The sequence below is a fragment of the Sander lucioperca genome, chromosome 4 (genome assembly GCF_008315115.2).
Source record: "Sander lucioperca isolate FBNREF2018 chromosome 4, SLUC_FBN_1.2, whole genome shotgun sequence".
Lineage (NCBI taxonomy): Eukaryota > Metazoa > Chordata > Actinopteri > Perciformes > Percidae > Sander > Sander lucioperca.
This window is the reverse complement of record NC_050176.1, coordinates 5,645,474-5,671,578: the sequence shown is the minus strand read 5'-3', so window position 1 is coordinate 5,671,578 and position 26,105 is coordinate 5,645,474. Positions and strand designations below refer to the sequence as shown.

The 26,105-nt window shown below is 41.5% G+C and overlaps 1 protein-coding gene across 4 annotated transcripts; it reads left to right on the top strand.

Moving 5' to 3' along the window:
- The first annotated feature begins 506 nt into the window (after nt 1–506).
- dtd1 (D-aminoacyl-tRNA deacylase 1) lies at nt 507–26,105 on the top strand. Of its 4 annotated transcripts, none has more exons than XR_004897149.1 (6): nt 507–732; nt 1,200–1,290; nt 3,268–3,503; nt 6,336–6,433; nt 16,863–17,091; nt 18,058–18,341. XR_004897149.1 is itself a non-coding variant. In XM_031284663.2 (6 exons), exons 1-5 carry the CDS (start codon nt 690–692, stop codon nt 17,016–17,018), a joined length of 624 nt encoding a protein of 207 aa, XP_031140523.1. In that variant the 5' UTR covers nt 507–689; the 3' UTR covers nt 23,039–26,105. The 4 variants fall into 4 exon arrangements, 2 of the variants coding, with proteins under 2 accessions (XP_031140523.1, XP_031140522.1); XR_004102484.2 differs by having other exon boundaries at nt 16,863–17,084; nt 18,049–18,340; XM_031284663.2 differs by lacking the exon at nt 18,058–18,341 and adding an exon at nt 23,039–26,105 and having other exon boundaries at nt 16,863–17,018.

Here is a 26,105-nt window from a genome sequence, read left to right as displayed (position 1 = left end):
TTCCCTAAATGTAATTTACAACCATTCACATTTAGTATTTGCTTACAACCACTAACTTAATATTCAGAGTCAGTATTCAGATCCTTTACGTGAGTGAAGAAATACCACATTGTAAAAAAAATACTCCATTACAAGTGAAAGTCCTGCCTTCACATTTTTACATGAGTAAATGTGCACAGTTATAAGTCAAATTAACTTAAAGGTGAAAGTAGACCTATTTGCAATGCAGGAAAATGACCCTTGTCAGAGTTAACAATGTACTAATTATTAGTGCTGGATTAACATGTAGGCAGCATTTATGTTGTAGCTGCCTGAGGTGGAACTAATCTGAGCTATTTTATACACTTGTACAGTAACTAGCTAGTAAAAAGTACAATATTTCCCTCTGAAATCTAGTGGAGTACAAGTATAAGGCAGCAACAAATTTAATCACCCAAGTAAGGTAGAAGTACCTCAGAATTGCACAGTAAATGAGTAAATTCTAAGTAACTTTCCACTTCTGTACAAATTACAGTCATATGGGTCTGAGCGACTTGCTTGAGGTCATTTTTGTCCCGGCAAACCTCCATTGGAAAAAGGAGAGGATGTGTGCTGCGTGCTTCGGTCGATAGAGGGCGACAACGTCCGCCCACGCCCGTAGGTAGGTCTTTGGAAGTTAAGAGAGCGTGTGCCCCAACACAACCAAAACAATGAAAGCTATCATTCAGAGGGTCACCAAGGCGAGTGTGACAGGTAAGCGGCTGTTTTGAACTGAGCGAAGGTGGCATGCTTTGAAGTCTTTGATAATGTCGCTAAACGGAGGCTAATAACTTTCTTTTATTAAAGTCGCTGACCATGCATGTTAGCTAGCTAGCTAACCTAGCTGGGTTAGCATTAGCTAGCAGTCCCAGCGAGCAAAACAAATGAGGCTCCAGAGACAGCCAGTTGTGTCTTTGACCGGCCGGAGTCCAGACAGAGAACCGCTGGCTGGGTGTACACGCTCGGAGGAAACCAGTAAATGTTTTTTCACTGCGCAAATGATGAAAGAGTCCTCTGGTGTCGGTGGCACTGACGGCCGAATGACAGCCCTGACAGCTGGCTCCTTTTCTCCACACACAATGATGTCATTCAGCCTGTCACCAGTCAGTCTTGGCTGCTTGTCACTGAATGACTACAGTACCTGCTCACTCAGTCATTAACCTTTTCCTATTTTCCTACAGTGGGAGGAGAAGAGATCAGTTCAATAGGACGAGGACTGTGTGTACTGCTGGGAATATCAGTGGAGGACACCCAGAAGGATGCTGACTACCTGTGAGTGTTTGTGGGAGGGACCCTTCACACCAGAAACAGAACCTTGACTGGATTTAAAATCACTGTTTAAACATTTGTGCCAGAAAAACTAGTTTGTGGTAGGTGCAATGTCACACTGATGAATTTGGAATTATTAACTGACAAAAGGTATTTTATGTGATTCTAGCTCGTAACAAGATGTATCGGTACAGAAATCCTTAAGATCTATTGGAGGTGACTTGTAACTGTCTCCATTCCAGTTAGTCCACCAGGCAGCACTGACACGTTTATTTTTCAACTTTAAAATGTCCCTTTAGGTACATATCTTGGGCACAATTCTTAATAGCACTTATCTGAATGGATTTTATATCAAAATCGTTTATGTTAGATTAGGGGTGCACGATTCAGAAAATGTCACGATTCAATTCAATATCGATTTTTAGGCTCAAGATTCGATTCAAAAACGATTCTCGATTTAAAAAAAACAAACGATTCACAGTATGTAAATGTAGTTACTTTTCCCATGTAATTGCAGTAGACAGAAAAAAAAAACAACAGTTGGACTGTTAACTGAACAAATATTTAAAATAAACAATTTTTTTTGGGGGGGGGGGGGGTCTCTTCTAAGTCTTGGCTATGGCCGGGTTTACAATATAGCTAACCATTTAAATGTAGGTTTCTACTATTTCTACTATTGGCTTCCATTCATTTTTGCACAGTATTAAAGTCTTCTAATACAGTCTTGAAATGTGTTCAAGTTGTGTAATCCAGCACACACATCAGCTCTGCACATGAATGGCATTACCATGCAACAATAACTAAACATGAAAAATAATGACAGACTTTATGTTCACACTGATGGATTACAGAATTTACAAGTCGGCTTATTGATTTTCATGACTTCAGTTTTATTTAACATACATATTTATCATAACGAGTTATCTCAAGACACTTGAGGTTTAGACCACACTCTATAATTTACAAAGACCCAACAATTCCAGTAATTCCCCCAAGAACAAGCATTTAGTGCAACAGTGGTGAGGAAAAACTCCCTTTTAGGGAGAAACCTCAGATAGACCCAGGCTCTTGGTAGGCGGTGTCTGACGGTGCCGGTTGGGGGTGTGATGAACAGTGGCAATAATAGTCACAAAGATAATGGAACAGTGACTAGAATTAGTAGTTGTAGTAGTTCATGGCATAGCAGGGCACTGCAGGGCGTTGCAGGACGTAACAGGGCACGGCGGAGCATAGCAGGGCGTAGCAGGACGTAGCAGGGCACTGCAGAGCGTAGCAGGGTGTAACAGGGCATAGCAGGGCGCGCAGCAGGACCACAGCGACAGCTGCAACCATGATTTAGGTGCCACCCTAATCCAAGGAAACATGCTGGCCGAAAAAAAACATAAGGACTCCGGGGAATAAGCTCCCCAGAACTAGGTTAGTAACAAGCATTTCTGGTACATGGATGCACACAGATGGAAAGAGAGAGGCGAGAGAAGCTCAGTGTGTCACATCAGAAATGAATGGAAACCAATGAATGTCATGAACAAAAGGTAAAAAAAAAAAAATCTAAGACTTTATATAGCATGAATTTAAAATGAGCAAAGATGTACTGTATAGTATTCATGAGTTGTAGTTTAGGAGCTCAAAACTAACAAACGCAAGCAAGGTTTTAAAAATTATTCCTGCATAAAGTGCACAATATTGTAACTCTGATCAACAATATAATCAACAAAGTCCTTGTTGTGATGGATTATGTCAAGTTCCAAGTTGTTTTTCATGTCCTGGCATGAAAAGCAGCCACTGCCTGCCTGGAGGATAGGAAATCAGTCTACAAACTTGTAATATACTTAAAAAAAATATTCAGTATTAATGGGATAAAAACATGAAAAGTCCATTGTGGCTCCTTCAAATAACGCTAATAAGGTATCTGCCAACATTGACCAGAGTGATCAGACATCATTTTTTCATCAACATTTGCTTTTCCTCGTGTGTTTTCAGAGTACGCAAGATCCTGAACCTGCGGCTGTTTGAAGATGAGAACGGGCGGGCGTGGAGCAAAAGTGTCATGGACAGGAACTTTGAGGTGCTGTGTGTGAGCCAGTTCACGCTGCAGTGCATACTGAAAGCCAACAAGCCAGACTTCCACTCAGCCATGCCTGCAGAGTTGGCCCAGCCCTTCTACAATAGCATCCTGGAGAACATGAGGAGTACCTACAAGCCAGAGCTCATTAAGGGTGGGTGGACTGAACTGATGACTGTTGGACCTTAGAGGAGAGCTAATAAAACACTTAATTCATGCAAAAATATGCATGAATTAAGTGTTTTATTAGTTTTCAGATTAAGTGAAATCAGTTGAATAATTTTCCCATTGTCTCACTTTTTCCCTTAACATTTAAAGTGCTCATATTATGCTCATTTTCAGGTTCATAATTGTATTTAGAGGTTGTACCAGAACAGGTTTACATGGTTTAATTTTAAAAGAACACCATATATTTGTTGTACTGCACAATGCTGCAGCTCCTCTTTTCACCCTGTGTGTTGAGCTCTCTGTTTTAGCTACAGAGTGAGACATCTCACTTCTATCCATCTTTGTTGGGAGTCGCACATGCGCAGTAGCTAGGTAAGGACTACTAGCCAGTCAGAAACAGAGTATGAGTGAGTGCCACGCTAGCAGCTAGGCGAGCATTATACGAACGTGCGTCACTTCGTAACACACGTTCGTCACAGAAGTAAAGGCTGGACTGTTTGGAGCAGATTGTGAACAGTATTTTCTAGGGCTGAACGATTTTTGAAAATAATCTAATTGCGTTTTTTTTTCCCAAATATTGCGATTGCGATTCGATATTCGATTATTTTTTTAAGCTCTTTGTCTTCTGTATTATTCAACAAAGACAAACAATAAATCATTTTATAGTATGAACAACACACAATTACACACTAGACAGTTAAATAAGTATATAGTATACACACACACACACAGACACACACACACCAGTGTATTTTTTTTACAGTGCACAGAGAGGAGCTGCCTCCAGCCCCTCCCCCTTGTGAAGTTGCGTGCCGTGTGCATGACACAGAACGTTGCACTTGCTCAGAGAGGCTATCGTTACGTTAGCTAGTTGCTGGTGTTCTTGCCGTGGGATTAACTGTACTAATAAAACTGTTGAAACACCGCGGCCACGCTGCTGTGAAAGCTCCCCGAACGTCATTTATCAGTCTGATTGTTACCCCTCTCAGTGGCAGATCCTCCACTCATATCTTTATAACGGAGCTAACCGCTAACCGCTAATCAGAGCTAATCGTTGCCAACCGAGCCTTCAGTTCTGCGTGCCTGTATCCATTAACTGCATGTATGGACTCGAGCCAGAATAAAACCCTTCATTTTATTAAAATGGCTGTAAACGTTTTAAAATACAACTCAAGAGTTGTTTGAATGACAGAAATCAGCTCAAGGTACGGCATAGCGAGCGTGCTAAGTTGATGCTTTTTCTGCGGAGTGCAGACTGATTAGCTCTTGTGAGTCACGTGACCAAATCGCAGCCTTTGCGATTAGGAAATCGCATTTTAACATATCGCGATATTATCGCAAATGCAATTAATCGTTCAGCCCTAGTATTTTCTGTTGGAGATGTTAAGTCCCTTTGGGGTGGACTTTGGGCTTTTTCACTTTGTAAACCTATAACATGCACACAAAATATATATATAACACAATAAAGGAAAGGGAAAAAGCCCAAAAGCATAATATGAGCACTTTAATGTCAACCCTAGGTCAGATATTGAGTAGCTGATAGCCATTGTTTGTTTTTTGACAGTATGATGGATTTTGTGCAGTCAGAGTTGAAACATAGTTTTAAGGGTCATTGTGAAAAGTGTGGAGATCAGAAGATAGAGGCCAGTTTCCAAAAAGTCCCAGGAGGTTAGAGGACAACATGGCTTTTAAAAAAAAAAAACTGGGATCTTTACAGCCACAGCACGTTTCCGAGCTTATTAATAACAAGTCTCGAGGCTCACCGTTATATCCACTCACTTATACGTTTGGATCAGTGCCCTGTCCCCCCCCCCTGCTATTTAATTGCCTGTATTACCATGTCAGTGTAAGGTTATAGCTCTTTTGGGGGTGGGAGGTGTGGATTATCGGTGCTGTGACACGCTGGTGGTGATGGTCGCGGTGAATTGGGTCAGCCCACCGGGGAGCAGGTGCGGAGAACTCCTTGTCCCAGCAAGGGAGGCATAAGTCCTCCTAATTAGTCCCCCCTCCCCTCCAGAGAGGAAATATGATGATGCAGCGCTTCTTCCACCCGGCCCACGACTTCATTGTGCAGATGGTGTCATTAATCTCGTGGACCCAGTGGAAGAAAAGGAGAACATTTAAGTTGAAACTTCCTCTCTTGCTGCAGCCTCTTTGTCTTTTGTCCCCAATGTCTCAAGGCTCCACTTTATCCTACATCCTTATAAAACATCTACTGTCAATGTCAAACCAATTCCACTTGTGTTTACTGCCTATTAATACTAGGATGTGATGTCATATGGGATGCACTTGGCTACTTAGATTAAGCTGCATTTACACGGCTCCGTTTTGGTTTAAAAATGAATATCTTTTGCTATGTTTACACCTTGCATTGGCACTGCTCTGGCGTATCAGAGCCTCCAAACCGGAGACATTTGAAAACATTTCTGACCCCGTTTTGGTTTGGAATCTACGGGGTTGTGTTGCAGTCTCAACGGCCGCAAACGGAGACCTTTGGCAATGCCGACACTGACGCCAATATTTCGCCGTCTGATTGGGTCATGATGTCTCGTTCTCTGAGACTAAGCTACTGACGGAGTATACATGCTGCCTCCTGTTTACCCCGGCACGCACATGCCCAGTGTACAAGAATGTTGATAAGATATGCGGTTTGGGCGGGTTAATTTAAACGCAGATTAGTTCTTCTACTGTAGGCTAACTGTGGCACTGATGCTATTAGATGAAACTTGCCTTTATCGTATGTCTTTGATTTTTGATTCCCAGGTCTCATTATTTATGGCTTGTAAAATGTCTCTCTGTTTTTGACTTGTGTGTCCAGACGGGGAGTTTGGCGCCTATATGCAGGTCCACATACAAAATGACGGGCCTGTTACCATTGAACTGATGTCACCTAGTGGCCCCACAGACCCCAGACAGGTACGTTATTGAGCATGAAGGTTTGAACAGAGTAGTTTGACAAAAAAATCTTAACTCAAGGTCCACTGATTAGCCCTTTTACTGTGGCTTTACTGGATGGCTTTCTCTCTTGAGCCACTAGGTGGTGATATTTGCTCTTCTGTTGTGTGCAATAGCCATAGACCAGAGATCTTCAACAGGGGGTCCTCAGATTCAATGCAGGGGGACCTCCAAATTATTGTTAATTGCGGTCTTAACATGAATCCAACATATTATTAGCAAATATAAATCCCCACTGAGGATAGGCTTACTTAGGTAAGGTAGTGACTAAGCTAGCCATCCAAACATACAGCTAATCCTGAGGATTCACTGTGCCACATGTATGTTTTAAATTGAAAACATGATTTACAAAATCATGCCAACAGTTATAAGGCTATTTTAATAGCTTAGTATTCTATGCAAAAAAAGCAACGTATAAAGGCTTTAGGCCGCCCACACGTTATTGCAGGCCCAGTTTAATATGCAACTTCATTTTATACAATATATGTAGTAGGGGGTCCCTGATCCATCTCTCTTTCAGTTAAGGGGTCCTTGGATTAAAAACTGGTGAAGACCCCTGCCATAGACTATTAACAGTCTGTGGCAGTAGCTCTTGCTTCTCTGGTTACATGTTGCAGTTGTTTTAATGAGACTAATGATTTGAGTGAGAAACATGGATTGTGCAAAAACAACATTTTGGAATTGTGTTTTTTTTCCATCAGATCTGAGCCCAACTGATTTTGTAGGCCAATAGTGATATTGATATGTCATAGTTTATATACCAAATGAGTGACCAGCAATTATGAAGTATTATGGTACTTGACCTTAAGTCATTGTACATGGCTTTATAATGTGTTATGATTATTGTTCTAAAACATTATAAATTTTTAACCATAATTGTACATTAGAGGTGTGAATCTTCACTGATCTCCCGATTCGATTACGATTATCATGTCAGCGATTCGATATCTCGATGCATCACGATGCGTCAAATACATTTTTCTATTAAAGCCATATAGGATATTTAATTCATAGCTTTTCAAGCTTCAAAAACAAAACATTCTGCAGTGCTCTAATACAAAATAAATTGGATACATAAAGCTACAGCACTGAGCACATGGCACTTCCTGAATGTGCAAAACATAACAGAATATGTAAACAGAAAGGTTGTTAGGCATACAATAAATTGTAAACAGAAATAATCGATTATGGCCCGGCCGATTATCGATGCAGCATCGTCCATGTCCACGATTCGATGCATCGATTATTTGATTAATTTCAACACCTCTATTATACATTGTTATAAGCAGATTATAACACATTATGCATAATAGACAATTGGCATCATAGAAAGTGTTACCATAAATCTTACACGGAATTCCTTAACTTTGGTTATCTTGAGGCAGGACATTTTACAGTTATAAAATAAACCTAATGTATAACTTAAAACGGTAAACTGAAACCTTCACTGGAAATTAAATGAGTATACATAACAACCACGAACATGAACACATACCATATCCATTAAAAAATGGATAATAAATATAAAAATGCAGCCCAGAAAACAATTATCAGAGCTATGATAAAGATTACATTATGTAGTGTGTGTGTTGTGTGAAAGCATGTATTATGAACATTAAAGCTGCACTTATCAATATTTTTATGTATTAACAATGGGTCAAAAGACTGTGTAATGTGAAAGGTGTCACTCGTAGTGATGAAACGACTGAGAATTATCACCAACGCCGCAGTTTCCTCCACAACTAAAAGAGCATTTTAGCCCTTTATAGCTCAGTGTTTTGGTTTTATGGCCCACAAAACCAGTCAGTATCTGGTGTTAGGGTTAGGGTTCATCCGTGAAGAGAACACCTCTCCAAAGTGCCAGATGCCATCGAATGTGAGCATTTGCCCACTCAAGTCGGTTACGACGGAGAGAGAGCGAGAGAGAGAATACAGTATCTATCTACAGACAAAGTAACAGAGATACAATGCTAATGTTGCTCTGTGTTGCTCTGTGTCTGCTGGTTGATAAATAGTACAAAAAGGCAACTGCTTGTATGGTGCCAGTTTGTCAATGCTGTGCTTTCAGTTTCAGTGCATGCAACTTTAAATACTCTTTTGATAGTTAAACTAGCCTGTCACTAATGAGCAATTCACTTTTATGAAGTCTTCCTTCATTTAGTTGTATTGTTGTATATGTTTCTCTATGAGATGCAAGCTACAAGAAATTATCCCAACCATTACTTACTTATGTCATCTTTGGTGTTTCACTGCTGCATTTTGTTACTTATCACACACGTCACTGCTGTGATAAGGTAAAATCTGCCAGTAATTTCTCCCTGGCAGGTTTATTGGACGGGCTCTACATTCGATGAGTGCACACTCCCGTGGTGTATTTGAGATCAAGTATTGAAGGTAGGGCTCGGCGATATGAAGAAAATCAAATATCACAATATTTTGGACCAAATACCTCAATATCGATATTGCGACGATATTGTAGGGTTGACTATTGGTGCTTTTTACAAAATAATTACACAATGAGATTTGACATTTATAATCATCAGTTTATTTCAGTTGCCCAGCCCTAATTGAAGGTAAACTACTACAAGCTAAATACTGATAAAGGATAATAAATGTTGGAATCTTGGACAAAAAAAGAACTTTTAAAAATCCAGACCCTAACAAGCAGGCCCTTTCCTAGAGTGATGTCTGCCATTGCCACCTCTTCCACAGCCTTGTGGAGTGGTACTGATTCACTGTGTTCTCACTCTGTCACCCCCATGGTATAGCTGAAAGCCCCCCAATTTGGTGTGTGTGTGTGTGTGTGTGTGTGTGTGTGTGTGTGTGTGTGTGTGTGTGTGTGTGTGTGTGTGTGTGTGTGTGTGTGTGTGTGTGTGTGTGTGTGTGTGTGTGGACTTCAGATGATTGGCAGCACAAGCCCACATGCACAGGCTTTGGGGAGCTCGCTGTGGCCACTTTGCACTCACTCTCTGCAGACCTGCTCCCAGCATGCTCATCCTGATCTCTGTCTACTTCCATATAGGCTACTACAGTGGTAACATAAGTTTATGAACCCATGCTGAAGTTGACTAAAAAATGGAATAAAAAAATCATCTTTTGGAAATTGATCTTAATGCCTTAATTAAAAAAACAATAGGAGAAATCCAACCTTTAAGGACACCAATTCTTTTTGTGAATGAATAATGTATCGTAAATAAATAAATGTTCTTCCTTAAAATACAGGGGGCATAAGTATACACACCCCTATGTTAAATTCCCATAGAGGCAGGCAGATTTTTATTTTTAAAGGCCAGTTATTTAATGGATCGAGGATACTATTAACCTGACTCCGCCAGATGGATTGCTTCGCATTTGCTCGGCATATCCATCTGGGAACTTTCCGTTGGAGAACTTTTGGGAAGGGGCGAAAATACTGGTTAGCTGATTGGATAAACCATCTGTCTATCACCACCTATGTTGGTGATAGACGGGCCAAATCAACCAATCAGATCAACGATATATCAAACTCTTGCCGAAACCAGTCGGGAGAAGGGCAAAAACACCTTTTCCTCCGAGAAAAGCCTCCAGTGCCGTTTTTTGCTCTTCTTTCAATGAAGGAATACTTTCTAATTCGGATAAAACTTGCGCGATAGCTACGCTCATCTCATCCGTGGAAGCCGCCATGTTGTTTAGACTGAACAGTCGCTTCTCGTTGCGTCACACCTAAACCCGCCTCAAAACGAAGGCTGATTGGTCGGTCGTTTGGCGAACGGCTCCAAATTTTCTCTGTCTCAAGATGCCAGACTGATCTGCGAGTGGAAAACTGGAGCTCGCGAGATCAGGACGGTCTCACGAGGCTAGGATACTATGCATCCTGATAAAGTTCCCTTGGCCTTTGGAATTAAAATAGCCCCACATCATCACATACCCTTCACCATACCTAGAGATTGGCATGGGGTACTTTCCATAAAATCTTCTCTCAATGCAAATCAAACCAGCTATTAGGCTAACTGAAGTAAAACCATGCCATGTCGGTCGCCCCGTGCCAGACCGGGGGTGGGGGGGGGGGGGGGGTGAGATACTTATTTTCATACAATCAAGTATCAAAAACTGAGGAGGACACGCTGTTAGATGCTCTCCTCTCCTACTCTTTCTTCAATGCCTAACGTATCTATCTCTCTCCCTGACCCTGTCTTTCTGCTTGAGCAGCACTGGTTGAAGCCTGAAAATATTGTAAACAAATTAATAACATAACTAATCACACTGGTCGGACTGTTCAGCTCTGTTTCAGACTGATACCTCCGGTTCAGGCTGGTCCTCATCCTCAACACGTGCATTTTTCAGTGTAAGAGTGAAAAAATGACATAACATTTTTTATTTGATTCACAGCTGCTACATATAGTGTTTTGACCTCAACAACCCAACTGCATCTTACCGCAAAGTTGCGACTAATTAACTTTCTAAAGCAGGCGCAATCGCTTGCTTGCTAAGAGTCGGGTCGGGACTCCAACATTAACACACTGACAACATTGTATTCAGAATATGAAATATTTTTATAGCACTTTCTAATGTGTGATTGTGTAAAGGTGTTCACGAGATACCAACCTTTCGTGAACTTGTGAATTTTGCCAGCCGTCTTCTCCTGTTTCTCCTGTCATGGAGACAGACGCTGTGTGCACGGAGGGGAGGGGCTGTGTGTGTGTGTGTGTGTGCGTGTGTGCGTGCGTGTGCGCGTGTGCGTGTGTGTGTGTGTGTGTGTGTGTGTGTGTGTCTGTCTGTGTGTGTGTGTGTGTCTGTCTGTCTGTCTGTCTGTCTGTCTGTCTGTCTGTCTGTCTGTCTGTCTGTGTGTGTGTGTGTGTGTGTGTGTGTGTGTGTGTGTGTGTGTGTGTGTGTGTGTGTCAGACAGAGAGAAGGAGGAGAGCAGGGAAAGGAAATGCAGCTGAACGAATAAGCTGCGTGTTTTAAATAGCGTTAAAAAAAAATTTATAACGAAACGCAATGTGCGGCGGCAGGTGTTGATAGTGCGGTGCATCGCCACGAATTAGTCTATGTGTGGGAAACACTGTCAACTTTAGCATGGGTTCCTAAACGTATGAGCACCACTGTGTCGAACCTGCGGCCGCTGCGTCGAGGAGTTAACCTCTATATATGGGCGCCTGCTCTACCAGGTGAGCTACCCAGGCGCCCTGTGCTGATTTTTTAAAAAAAACGATTCTTTTCCTCAGAATCGATATTTTTTATTTATCTTTTTACCAATGATTCACCTACATATTTTCTGTTTATGTGGTACCGCCGACTGCAATTACATCATATCTGTTTCAAAACAAGCGAAACAGACCGGAAGCAGAAAATGCTGAAAATCCATATTATGTTCCTCTTTACAAATGAAATAAATGTCAGACTGACTGACTGACACGTGATGTGCATTCTTTTTTCGAAAACAATTAGGTTTTAGAAATGTCTCATGATATATTGTCTCTAGAAGTATATTATACAACTTTCGTTTTAGTTAAAGAAGGAAATGAAAATCGCAATACTCAATGCTATCGAATCGCAATAAATGAAAATAGAATTAGATCTCAAATCGCTACCAATGTATCGTGGAAGAATAGAATCGGGACGAAAGCATATCACCCCAGCCCTAATGCCTCAAGATGCGTATCCATTGTCAGCGTCGTTTCCACGCTTCCCATTCATTTCTATGGGAGCAGCCGTGCAATGCATTCTGGCAGCGTCGCAGGGACTTTGTAGAAGCGGGGCGTCGAGTCGCCCGCTCCTCATTTGCATAAAGCTGAATCCAGGCAATTTCATGCAAATGAGGAGAGATGCCAGCTTGTTTACTTTCGAAAGTTCCTGATTTAAGCAACGTTTTGCCAGTGTTACTTTGCCTAAAGTGGTGGACGTGCTGACATTGCCATCCCTAGAGCCATGCTCCTACCATGTTTAAACAGTATTATTCTAGTATCAGTACCTAAACTTAAACATTAAACTTTAGATTTACACAATATTGTTCTTTCTGTAATGGCTCTGTGCCCCTAGTTTAGGAACCACTGGATTAATCAATAATGTAAATGTGTTTTTGGTAAATAATTTTTTTTAGTATAGTTTTGCAAGTATGTTATGTGTCTATTGTTTTATGAATAAAACCAAAATAAAATAATGGTTAGTTTCACCTCTAAATATATAAAAAAAAAAAAACACCATTTGTATACACCCCACTCAGCCTCCTATTCCAGAAGAAGTTCATATAGCCGTCCTGAATCGATTCTGGTCACATCCGTGGATTCCGGCCAACGTCCTTATGCTTTGGCTACGGGCCGGCTTTGGCTGCTCTCCCCTTGGTGGGCTTGGGAGGGATATTAAGCAGTCCTCAGAATTTTAATCTTGTCTCTTCGGGATGTTTTGCTGTGGGGGCCGAGGAGCCGAAGCCAAGGCTGAACATGAGGGATAAAAGGCCAGCCAATAGGCTAAGCTTGGCACGGGGGAGAAATGAAGCAATGGCCAACAGACACTGTTCCTTTCTTTCCATGAATCGGGGATTTAGTCCACTGCAGGTCAAATGGGGAGCAAACAATAATGTTATCCAGAGCAATGGAAATCATCCTGTTTCGGATGTTCACTTTGGGACGCTGAGCGACTGGGGTCGATAGCAGAGGGGTCCTTTTCTGGAGTTCTTCTCTTTGTTTACCTGACTTTTTGTGCATTTTGTTTTGGTCTCTAGTCTGGGATGAAACCCAACATACACAGACATGATGTAATGTTTGATCATGTTATGTCATGTTTTTAAAAGTGCTCATATTATGCTTTTTGGCTTTTTCCCTTTCCTTTATTGTGTTATATATCTTTTGTGTGCACATTATAGGTTTACAAAGTGAAAAAGCCCAAAGTCCACCCCAAAGGGACTTACCATCTCCAACAGAAAACACTGTTCACAAACTGCTCCAAACAGCTCTATTGTAGTCCAGCCTTTACTTCCGTGATGAACGTGCGTCACTTTGGCTACGTTCACACCGCAAGTCTTAATGCTTAATTCAGATTTTTTTGCTCAGATCCGATTTTTTTGTTTGGCTGTTCACATTACCTTTTAAAATGTGGCCTATATCAGATTCCAGTGTGAACGGTTTGCGGTTTCGAACTGACCCGCATGCACAAAAGAACAATAAGAATGACATCAGACGCAGCATGCTGTCGCACTAAAGTTAGGGAGGTTATGGAGGAAGTAAACATTTTAACTTTTATTTCAAAATGTTTGTGTAATGGCAGCCGTAACATTAATGAGCAGGTGCTGAAGAGGAGAAGAATGAAGAGAAAGACAGCCAAATTGGCTATTTTGGCCTTTTGCAGGGTTATGGCTGCAAATTCACTACAGAGGTCTGTGTGGATGCAGAGACGAAGCCAGGAGTGGTGGGACTGCGTTGTGAATAGCTTAACAGAGACCCAGTTTATTCAAAACTTTCGGATGTTGAGGGCAACTTTTGATTATCACTATCAGATTGACATAAAAGTCGCATCAAATCCGCCTTGGTTGTTCACACTGCGGCTGCATTGAAAAAAATCTGACCTGGGTCTGATTCAGGACTACATATGGAAGTGGTCTAAATCTGATTTTGAAAAAATCAGATCTGTGCAAGATTTGAGTGTTCACACTACTTCTGAAGAAGTCTTACCTGGTCACTTGACCCCCAAAAAATCAGATTGGGGCCACTTTTGCCTGCAGTCTGAACGTAGCCTTTGTAACACACGTTATAATGCTCGCCTAGCTGCTAGCGTGGCACGCCCTCATGCTCTGCTTCTGACTGGCTAGTAGTCCTTACCTAGCTACTGTGCGTGTGCGACTCCCACCAAAGATGGAACAGAAGTGAGATGTCTCACTCTGTAGCTAAAACAGAGAGCTCAACACACAGGGTGAAAAGAGGAGCTGCAGCAATGTGTAGTACAACAAAAATATGGTGTTTTTTGAAAATTAAACCATGTAAACCTATTCTGATATAACCTCTGAAATACAATTATGAACCTGAAAATGAACATAATATGAGCACTTTAATATTGAGTTGGCATTCCGAAGTTTGGGGTTTAAGTGAAGCTTTAACATTAGAGTAAAATGTTGATTGATTTATTGCAAAAAGAGGATAATTAGCACCATTCACCAGCCAAATGTTGGTAAAATATGCAAGTGGCTAGTAGATTTGCTTCACTCACCAGCCCAAAAAACAATGGTAATCTATTTAGTGGCTGGTAAAATGTGAACATTCACTAGCCATTTGGCTGGTGGGTTGATTTTGAACCCTGCGTATGTTTGTTCCCAGTGATAAGTCATCAACAAAGGCAGTAGGCCTGGTTTGATACTACAGCATGTTTATGGGTTCAAATGGGAATAACCGAGTTTTGGTGTCCTCTTTGAATAATGTAACGTCTTATGCAATGCTTTGTATTTTAAGATGACATTTAGGTCATAAATATTTCCCCGGCAGCATTAAAGTTTTAGCATGTGTGTTTACAGGCCCTTTTCAGACGGCGCGTAGCATACCTACTTCATCATTACTGCTGTGGTGTTTTATGGACCGTGAAGAATAGAATGAGGAAGGGAGTTTGTTTGGAGTAGTGACTAGTCGTGCTGAGTGGCACTGGGAAGGGTTGTTTCGGAGTGTGTGAGAGGCACTGCATGCTGTCACAACATTGGAGTGATCGTATGACAACCCAGAATAGCTCTAAATGAGGAGAGAATAGAAGTGGTTGTGCATCCAAAAAGGCGAGTCCGATGTGCGAGTGCTGCTTTGTGGCGCTGACGTGTTTCTCCTTCTTTGTTTAATCAGTTTAACTAATTCATGCATGTTGGGAGCTAAGGGTGAATACTGAACATACTGCAAATGTCATGATCTGCAAGTCATGATGCAGCATGTTCATGGTGTGTGCCTTAGCCCGCTGAACCACAAGGAACCCCAGACTGATAAGGTTTCAGTTACTGTTCAGCGAAAGGAGATTTATTTTTAATGTTTTTAGAACTTGTCTTAAAGAGAAACCAAAGATTTGCACACGACAAATGTGGATGTCCCACACATTTATTGTATATTTAAAACCCTTTAAAGCAGCCATATTATACTCATTTTCAGGTTCTTTATTGTATTTTAATGTTGCACCAGAATAGGTTTACATGGTTTAATTTTCAAAAAACACCATATTTTTGTTGTACTGCAGTGCTCTCTCTCACTGCTGCAGATCCTCTTTTCAGCTGGTCTCTGTTTTAGCTACAGAGTGAGACCTCTTTTCTTCTTCTTCTTCTTCTTCTGTACCATCTTTGATTGCACTGCACATGCCCAGTAGCTCAGATGTAGATCATGTCAGCTAGCTAGCTCCATAGACAGTAAAAGAAAGGCTGTTTCTACAACTTCAGTCAGTTACAAGGCAGGATTAGCTGGGAGACTTCTAAATGAGGGCGCACATGTAAGTAGTTCTTTTGTAGATTATGGTGAACTTGTGTGGTGTTGTAGCAGTGCTTTGCTACTGAGAACGAGGTAGCCTGCTCGTTTCGGCTTGTGACGTCACAAGCCGTGCCGATTTTGAACAGCTCACCCAGAGACTGAAGGCAGGACACATTCAGAAACCGTATCTCACTCTAAACAGCATGGATGGATTTTTTTCAAAGTTTGTATGTGTGTGGAAGCACCAGATACACAACATAACACCCCAAATCCCAGAAAAAGTGATTTTTTCATAATATGGGCACTTTAAGACATTATTTTCCATAAAATATTCATGATTTAAATGAGCAACAAAAAGGGGCGTGGGGAGGTGGGCAGTAGCTCAGTCCATGGGGGCTTAAAGACCGTACGGAGTGTGCACTGTTAGCTGGAGATGTGCTAGTTCGCCTCCTGGGCACTGCTGAGGTGCCCTTAAGCAAGGGACTAAACCCCCTAACAGCGTGGAGCGGCGACTACATGGCAGCCCCTTTACTCTGGGTTTCCACAGGCAGCTGAATTTACCTCATTCCCTATGAGAACAGCGGTATGAGCGAAATCCACTGACGGCGGGGAAAGTTCCCGGATGTTCACTGCTCTCCCGCTCTCCCAAAGTTGACAATGAGAGGGCAGACTCGCGAACGTGCCACCAATACATTCTGCCATGTATACACACGTGCTATATTTAAAATTATGAGCAAATGAAAAGATTGTGATTTTCCTATAGCCTTTCATCATACGTCTCTGTACGACTACAGGAATGTTAACAGCTAGCTTGGCAGAGGGCTGACCAGGCAGAGTTAGAAGTTTTTATTTGGCAGTTGAGTTCAAATATCAACAGCTCTGCTGTAGCATCGCTTACTGCACCTTTTATGGGCACATGAATTGAACTGTAAGATCAAGATTTTAATTTTTTTTAAGTGAACCAAGCTTTCTGGTTTCTTGTGTTTCCTCAGCTGTCCAAGCAGGAGAAGCAGCAGCAGAGGAAAGAGAAGACGCGCTCCAAGGGCCCCTCAGAGTCGAGCAGGGAAAAAGTCGCGTCACGTTCCCGACAGGACCCCAACGCCAGCAGTGGAGCCGACGGTGATGTGTCATCAGAGAGGGAGACCTAAGTCAGCAGGGTGAGGGAGCCTCAGAGACGTACAAAAAAAAAATCACACAAATGTATGCAGTCACATATAGTCAGTGTTGGGAAGGATACTTTCAAAACGTATTCCAATACAGAATACATGCCCAAAAATGTAATTTGTAACATATTCTGTTATATATACATATACGTTACTCAATCTGAGTAACGTATCCTGAATACTTGGATTACTTCCACATTGAATTGCATTTTATAAGTGTAGGAGTGTGGCCATCACATACAGCTTACTAAACAGGCCTATTCTGGTGTGTTCTTCTGTTCCAACTGGCTGAATGTGTACCTGAACAAGCAGATAGATTTGTAGTATTTGTAGTCCCGAACTGCATACCACAGTCCACCAAAGTCTAAGCTACCACAAGCTAATTTTAGCTAATGTTAGCTAGCATGTCAAACACGGCTAGTCAGTCTTTCAACGGCTCTGGGGCTAGTAAATCAGCACATAGGAGAATGTAAAGTTGCACGTCAACTATGAAATAGCAAGGTGACCAGTAAAACTACAGCAGACTGCTACCCTTGGCTAATAAAAAAAACCCAACTTACTTTAAGATGTTTCTTCAGGTTGGAGGTGGAGTCTTTGGACGCTGAAAGGAGGTTGGTTACTGGCAAGCAGAGGTTGCACTGCACAGTTATATTTTGTTCTCCCTGTTCTGTGAAATGCTGTTTGAATTTCCAAGATAGAAACGTATCCTGCCCTAGCTCTGTTGTGCCGGTTCCGGCTCCATCTCTACCTCTATCAGTGATCACGCAAATAGCTCATTTTTTCGTTTTCATATTGGGGCTTCTGGGAAATGCATGGAGTTGCCTTAATTTATTCAGAGAATGAATAAACTCGTGAAACAGAGAAATATTGTCATGTAAGCCATTGATTTCAACAATGTAACTGTATACTAAATACCAACAATTTAAAATGTAACTAACGGAATACAGTTACTCATAATTTGTATTCTGAATACGTAACGCCGGTACATGTATTCCGTTACTCCCCAACACTGCATATAGTACAGTGTTCTTACACACACCAGGTGTCTGCAGGTCATTAAAACAACACGTCTTTTATGTAACCCTTTGAAATCCGCAATAGATATGGTCGGCCAGTGCCTGCATTGGTATGTTTGCTTTATTGTGATGTCATTTTTTGGAGAATGTTCAAATGCTTCTTATCCCTAACATCAGTACAACCTACGCTCAAAAGGTTATGTAAGTCAGTCAACCATAAAAATTAATAAAAGTATTAAAATTGTGTCATTAAAAAAAAATAAGATTTGGACATGTGTGCGTCAATTTTGACTAAATAACACAAAACATATTGATCCAAACAAATTCTAAATGTAGAAACATTAACAAAATATTCCTTAATGCTCCATAAGTTGTTTGAACTATGTATACTTTTTTGTTTTTGAGATATACAAATTTTTATGAGTTTTGATAGTTACATCTGCAATAAAAAAAAGGTCTCCGAGCTGTTGTACATGTAAAGAGTTATGTATGTAAAGAGTTATGTATGTAAAAGTCATATTGAATAGAAAAAGTAGTCTGTATTAGCTCAACTCAACAGCAGATACCACAGAAACCTAAAATGGAAACGTTGACAGACCTGAACACACAACAAACAATATGCAGAAAATGTACAGCTGTGCCTTTTTTGCAAGAGATTGCACAGTTGGTGTTTTTTTTTCTCTTTCTGTTAGCAGATGTCATTTTCCAAGGGAAGTTAAGCTCGGGAATTTGGCACAATTTTGTACCTTTTTAATATTGAATTTTTAGGTCTTTTAGGTCATGTTTTGGTTAAAAGTATGCCCATTTAATAGAATTGTAACCATGCACTGCATTAAAGGGTAACTACAGTTTTTTTTTCCAACCTGGGCCCTATTTTCCTGTGTTTTTATGTCTAAGTGACTGATGGGAACAACAATCTTTAACATTGGTCCAGTATTAAGCGAGATCGCTGCAGTCAGCAGCGGCGAAACAAGCTACAATGTTAAGTTAATAGGGCAAATGTCCATCTTATATTTACGTTCACAAAAGTGCTCGTTTTGCCATTGACAGGGTCAGGTTAATAATCTAAGTGTCTGACAACATTATGGCAAGGATTTCTAAGGAGGTGGACCTTTCTGTTAAAGAGTAAGATCCTTTTTTTAAACCTAAAAACATCTGCAAAATTGCGTTCGGTAAACCCACCAGACTCGGTATAATAAATAAACGGTAATTTTAGCATAAAAAGATACACTTCATTCATAGTCGACAGAAACAAAATAAAACTATGATAAGGCCTTTTGGGTCGTCTTTCCACTTTTCCAACCATCACAACTCTAGTTTTGGTTGAAATAAACACATTTGCCCCATTAACTTTAGATTGTAGCTTGTTTCGCCGCTGCAGACTGCAGCGATCTCGCTTAATACTGGACCAATGTCAAAGATTGTTGTTCCCATCAGACACAAAAACATAGGAAAATAGGGTCCAGGTTAAAAAAAACGTAGTTACCCTTTAAGCCGCACTCTTCCATCACATGTACAGATCATTTGCCAGTATCCCATTAAATAGTAATTAAATGGCAGCCCTGTGCATGCACAGTGTTTTCTCAAGCTTGAATTTTTTTCTAAGTACCTTTCCCCATTAGTTAACTTGCTAGCTGGCTAACTCACCACATGACTCATTTCACACTGTTTTACGGCATTATACTGTATGTATTTTGACAAATTCATGGATTTATTTGGCAAATGAATGGATTATGAATGGATTATGTCTTATGCTTATGATATGTTAAGATAAGTTGTGTTTACATCTGCATACGACACGGTAAATATAGCCGGAGCAAAAAAAACCCCTATATTTCCATTTTATTCCCGTTATTTCCCATTAATTACCATGAAACATTTCCACCTTGAATATTCCTGTAATTTTGCAACCCTACTCCCATGTATTATGTTAGTGTACAATATGGCAGCTTTAAATGTGCAGTGAGAGGAGAAAAGCAGTATGGTTCACATTCACCTCAGCATCTCTCTTTTTTCCACTTCTCCTCTTCCTGTCTGTGCCTGCTCTCTTTGATATTGTTGACATCGCAGTGAAACTCAGCAACGCTCACGAGAGACAGACCTGTTTGTTTCTCATTCTGTGGCTCATACTGCCGGGGGATGAGGAGGGGTTGGGGTTGCTCTTATTTGCCTTCAGTATTTGTTTACTAGTGCAAAAACAGTGGAGTTCTGGGAGAATGGAGACGTGGAGGCATTGAGTCAGCTCCCTCCGTGTTCCTTCTGCCGTCCCTGCTGAGACTGCTGCTGCTGCTGGCTCCTGTGGCACAGCTCCTCTCCCTGTGTGAACTCTCTGGCAGGCACACGCATTATGAGGATATGCCGTTAAACTGGCACTTTAACAGCAGCCATACTGCCCGCTCCTCTGTGCACGCGCACTGTCCGACACCAGTATGAATATTTGAAAATTCACCATTGAGGTGTGTTGCATTTAGGGCTGCACGATATGAGGAATATAACGCGATAACGATATTAAGTGCGATAAATAAACAGATCATGTTAAAGGGTACTCGGTTCTGCCTTTCTGCTGCTTTCAGTATTCTGCTAAAATACAGCAAATTGCTTGTTGAATTTAAAACAAATGAAAGAAAATATTTTCCAACATTCGTTTTTTGAACAAAATGAACATTGAATTTAATATATAAGGCACCACTAAAAAAAGAATGACAGTTAAATTTTACAAGTTTTCACACCAAAAAATCTCTTTCGTGATGTGTTTATTGCGCAAATTGATATCATGATGACGATTAAGAAAACGATATATTGTGCAACACTAGTTGCATTATTTTTGTCTTGTTTGGTACAGTTTTGTCTGTTCTATAACGCCTCCATAAACACACACACACACACACACACACACACACACACACACACACACACACACACACACACACACACACACACACCCTGTAGTCCCATCTCAGACTCTTCTACTGCGGGGGGCCCATGCACTGTAATCCCCAAGTGCATGTTGGGCAAGACATAGAGGCTTCAGCACCTCGTTACATAAGACCTCTTTGTCTGACAGAGAGCCAGATCGAGGGAGATCGGAGAAAGGGGGGGGGAGTCGGAGAAGTCAAGAGAGTTATTTGGATTTTCATGTCAGCAGGGGAGTGCACACACAGCACTTTTGGAAATGTGTGCGCTATGCTGGAAGGAGAGGTGGGAGAGGGACATTTGGATGTAAGAGAGTTGTCAGACAAGGGGCTTGCATGGCTCTGTGGCTGCATATTTTAAAGAGAGAATTGGTGTTCCCGAGGTCTGCTCTGCATGACTTAAACATGAGCAGTGCGCTCTTACCCCGAATGAGTAATTTGTGACAGTCCTCCATTATCTTCTCTGGTCTTCCTTCCTTCCTGGCTGCAATCTTCTGATGTTGATTTAAACAGCGTACAGGAAGGTTTCTGCTGTTAACCAGCAGGCTGCTGTGAACAATTTCTGGCCCACATTGTCAAATGCTTTTTCGAATTGTTTGGAAATCAACTATCAAAGACCTGTCAGAGATATATTTGGAGAGCACATGTAACTTCCATTTTAACATTTTTATATGGCCGCTCAAGGTTGTGCCTTTTTTTTGTTTTTTAAAATATGCTGACAAAAAATAAAATGCAGATTTCCCATTCGACCACTTCATATCACTGAATTTGTATCTGGATGAGGGCAATTTTTCTTTAAAGCTGCACTATTAAATATTTTTAGTATTTAAGCGTCTTTCAGCCAATTTTAACACAACTCAGAGAAATGAGAGTGATTACTGGATTTGCATTCTTTACTTGGTTTGGTATGACCGGTAGCTCATGGTGGCTAATGTTAGCAAGCTTTTAGCCCGTTAACGTTAGCCCTCCTCTCTTTGTTTACGGTCTTAACCCCCGCTTGCCTGCACTTCCGGTCGGTAAATGTAGTGCAGTAAACATTACATTTCCCTCTGAGGTGTAGTGGAGTACATATGAAGTAGCAGCAGGGGCAATTCTAGGATCAGACCTTTAGGGGGGCTCAGCCCCTAATGAGAATGTGACACGGATATAGTGCCTTATATATATATATATATATATATATATATATATATATATATATATATATTGCAACCACCGTATTAATGTCACAAATGCATTTGATTACAACACGTTCTCACACCCATCTCGTAAAATATGGAAGCTTGGTCAGGTGCCTTTTGTCGTTCTCATTGACGCTAAAAGTCTCCTTTAGCGCTTTAAGTAAACGCGCTTGGTCGGGACTATTGCCGTCCCTTTTGATGCAGTTATGTTAAGGAAAAGGTCGTGGGTGGGCTTACGGTTCTGTGACACGCGGGAACTACGGGACGGTTGGGTTCAGGAAAGGGTCGTGGGTGGGCGTACGGTTCTGTGACACGTGGGAGGAAAGAAAAAAACGACTACTAGCAAGCGTGACAAGCGGGACGCAAACCCCGCTCTCCTGGGTGAAAGTCCCGGTGTCTCTCCGGTGCGTTACACAAACACGCTGAAAGACGCCTTTTTCGTCGCATCAGACGCTGACAGCCATTGACAGCCACTGTCCAAACGTCCTTATTTTACGAGTTCGGAATGAGAACAGGTTGTTGATTAAGCTATCAAAAGTTTCATTATTTTAATTTGCTATGGGAAATGAAGTTATGTTGAGGCAGAGACAGGAGAACTAGGTGACATTCACAGGTGTACAGACTTGAGCAGGTGAGGTAAAACATGCACTGGAGGTCGAGGGCGTGACAAAAAGAATCGTTGAGTAATCGGGGGGGGGAATCAACAGACCAAAAAACTGATTAGTTAACTTGTAGCCCTAGCAACTAGACTACCTCATAATCAAAAAAGTAATTAAAATCTCACTTTTTGCAATATGGGTTCTTTAATACTTTACCCAGGCGATAATTAATTAATGATAGTACAAATGAGAAGAGCCTGAGACCAAAACTATTTTTGTTCTGTTTTTTCTCTTGTGCAGATGTCAAACCGGGGACATAACGGTGAGCCCAGTTTCCACAGGAAGGCCTTAATCCTCAGTGACTCTTACAGCTGACCGTGGACTGTCCTCCTTCCTTTGGACATCAGCAGGATTCTCTTGGCCTGTCGCAGAGCATCACCCCTTTGCCAGTGTCCTTGGCTTCTCTCCTCCAGATATACAGTAGATCCTCCCAACGGATTGGCTAGGTGTAAAGTAAAAACACTGCCCAGTTTTCTTAGATCGATGAAGGGAGTTTGAACAAGGGTGCACAGGAAGGAAACAGCCATCGGCAGCACTGTACTGTTTTTTTTTTTTCCCTACTGCCTATCTTTTCATGTTTCTACTTCCATCTGGCTTTGTTTCTGTCCCATCTTTTCCTTTCAGATTCCCCCTGCCTGTCTCACTCTAATCCCTGCTTGGAGTCATGGCACTGACCCTGAAGCATACAGTAACTCAGCTCCAAGGTGGCAAAAAAAGTATCAAAGGTACCCAGCCCTACCTGGGTCACAACCCGCGATGCATACTGGGCGATGGGGTTTACACGTCATCTGAATGTCTCTCAAACGGCTTCGTGAGGACAAGTGTCAATTACATGTACTTGTCCCTCTGTGGACAGGCACACACAGACATGAAACGGGTTTTGACCGCCTGCCCTTTTTCTGGGAAGTTTTTATTTTCAAATAAACGAATATATATATTCCTGTTTGCGCACAGCTTTCCTGTCAAACTAATTTGCAAAATAAGCGTTCGGGCAGATTAGACTGTTACGATTAAAATAAATTGATAAGGAAGTCAGAGTTTTGTTAATATATTTAAAGTTTTTTTTTTTTTTTTTTTTTTTTTTTTAAATAAATAATTATAAGAAGTGCCCTTTTTCCACTTGAGACCCTGCCCCCCAAAATGTCTGTGGAGAGGGGCCATCTGTGCTTCACCATCAGTGGACACTGGCACCAGTCGGGTTGGGCAGACTTTGGCCTCCCAAAAATACATCTACTATTTATTAATGTGTTTGATTTGCGCTGTCCTGCTGTCACTTGACAGATCTGAATGTACATTTTCTTTTCATTTTATAAAGATGTCAAGGGAATGCTGTTTTGTGTGTGTGTGTTTTTCCACTGCATTATTCTGCTTGTTTTATATGTGATGCAAAAGCAGGGGTGCTTGTCCTTATTTCTCCTTTCAGCATCACCACCTGGCCCGTCTATACTGTCCCAACTTTAGCCCTTTTTTATTTATTTTTTTAGTTCAGAAAGTTATTCCTGGCCAACCATACCATACACCTCCCCCCTCCCTCCCTCCCTCCCATGGTACTGAGCTGAGGTTTCTCCATGTTGTGGTGGAGAGCAGCAGGAGACGGAGAGGAGCTGCTGTAACATGGGCCTGGGAGCTCTCGGAGAGAGAAGACATGACCCAAATATGTCTGCTAGCTAGCTAGCCTTAGTACTGCTTCAAATTGGGCTATCACTGCAGCTCTCCCACTGCAATGACTGCATTGTGATCCCCAGCGGCAGTCAGGCTTTAAAGGAGACTGCGGAGCCTTGGATTATTGATGTACCGTAGCAAACATCTGAGAGGGCTGCAATTGATTACAGCTGTAACGGGGTGAGAACAGGGAGTGTTGAGTAGGGCAGATGTTCAAGGTTTGTCTGTTTATGGAATCACCTGGGTATCAAACCAACCGGGCTGTTTGTGTGGACACCCTGAGCTGCGGGGCAGGGCAGTGGGCGCGGTGTCCCTCAGACATGGGGAAAGTGGGTTAAATTCCAGGCATTCTCTCACATCTAAAGCCACACTGTTTCTGGTTTGTCTTCTCAACAACTTATCGTACATCTTGTGCGTGTGTGAGAGTCCTTTGCCAAACCCACTGGCTATGGAAAAACAATTTAACTGGATTTAATTTGTTTCTCTCTCCCCCCCCCCCTCCCCTCCTTCTTCCCCTCGCGTTTTTTTCTTCTTCTTCTTTTGTGTGCCTCTGAGAGGTTGGGAATTCATCTTGTTTAGTAATTCCATGCCCAGTCTGAGCTCGCTTTGCAAGTTAGACAGGCCAGGTTCCATGGGCAGCTCTAGGATCTCCATGATCTCCTTCATGTGTGGATTATTACTATAGTTTCCTTTTCCCATAAACGTGGATTATTTTTCTTCAAAATATGTTGGGCAACTCTGTCATATCTCTTGCCTTCCCTCTCTCCCTCTCTCTCTCTCTCTCTCTCTCTTTCTTGTCTTTTATTTTATCAGTCTAAGCTCCATGCTCCTAAGGGTTAAAAAAGCACAATGAAACCAGTTGCCTAGAGCCCTGACCACTTTTTCCATTCTTGCTGGAAAGTTTCCAGTGCTATTTATATGAAACTTCAGGCCCGACAATCAAGAAACCCATTTGGCCAGGATAAAGAATTATGCATTATCCTAAAGATCTTCTTTTTAACTTAAATTGGTACGCAGAAAACATCAGAAATGGCGGCCACACTGTGAAATCTATCTCTGTTTTGTAGACACAGATAATGCAGTGAGTGAGCAGACTACATGTACAAGCAGGCACAAGTGAACTCAAGACCTAACTACTATTGTGCAGCCAAAGAAAATACTACACCTAATCTGTCCTGGCTTGATGTATGATTTGCTGCAGTAAGAGTTCCAACTCTTATTTTTAGACCAAAATTCCGAGGAGAAACCGAATCGGTTGTTTATTTATGTTGTCTTTTGGCTGAGATAGTGACATATTTTGGAATGATAACATTATTACTGCTATCGTTCGTTAGGAGATATAGTTGGCCCAGAAGGCATCAGTGTTTGGCTGCTGCCCGCAGGGTTTTGTGTGTTTGAATGGGTGAGTGGGATTAGTCCAAAACAACTCAAGTTATTGTTGTGTTCTATCTTTATATGTCTGCTGCATTCTACCACTAGGCAGCACTGTTGTAAAGCAGGTATTAGTTGAGATCCTGAGTACAGAGAGTGAGAGAAGAAGATGGCGACTACTGAATGTACCGTGCTTTGCTACCATGCTTGCTATTAAGAACTGTTGGAATAATGTAATGCTTCCTGTTGAAGTAAACGGCACTTGTTGAACATT

What these genes read in the sequence shown, in the direction of transcription:
- dtd1 (XM_031284663.2), top strand. Translation starts at nt 690, where the DNA reads ATGAAAGCTATCATTCAGAGGGTCACCAAGGCGAGTGTGACAG. An exon ending in CACCAAGGCGAGTGTGACAG is followed by an intron (nt 733 to 1,199) that starts GTAAGCGGCTGT and finishes ATTTTCCTACAG; the next exon opens with TGGGAGGAGAAGAGATCAGT. An exon ending in CAAGCCAGAGCTCATTAAGG is followed by an intron (nt 3,504 to 6,335) that starts GTGGGTGGACTG and finishes TTGTGTGTCCAG; the next exon opens with ACGGGGAGTTTGGCGCCTAT.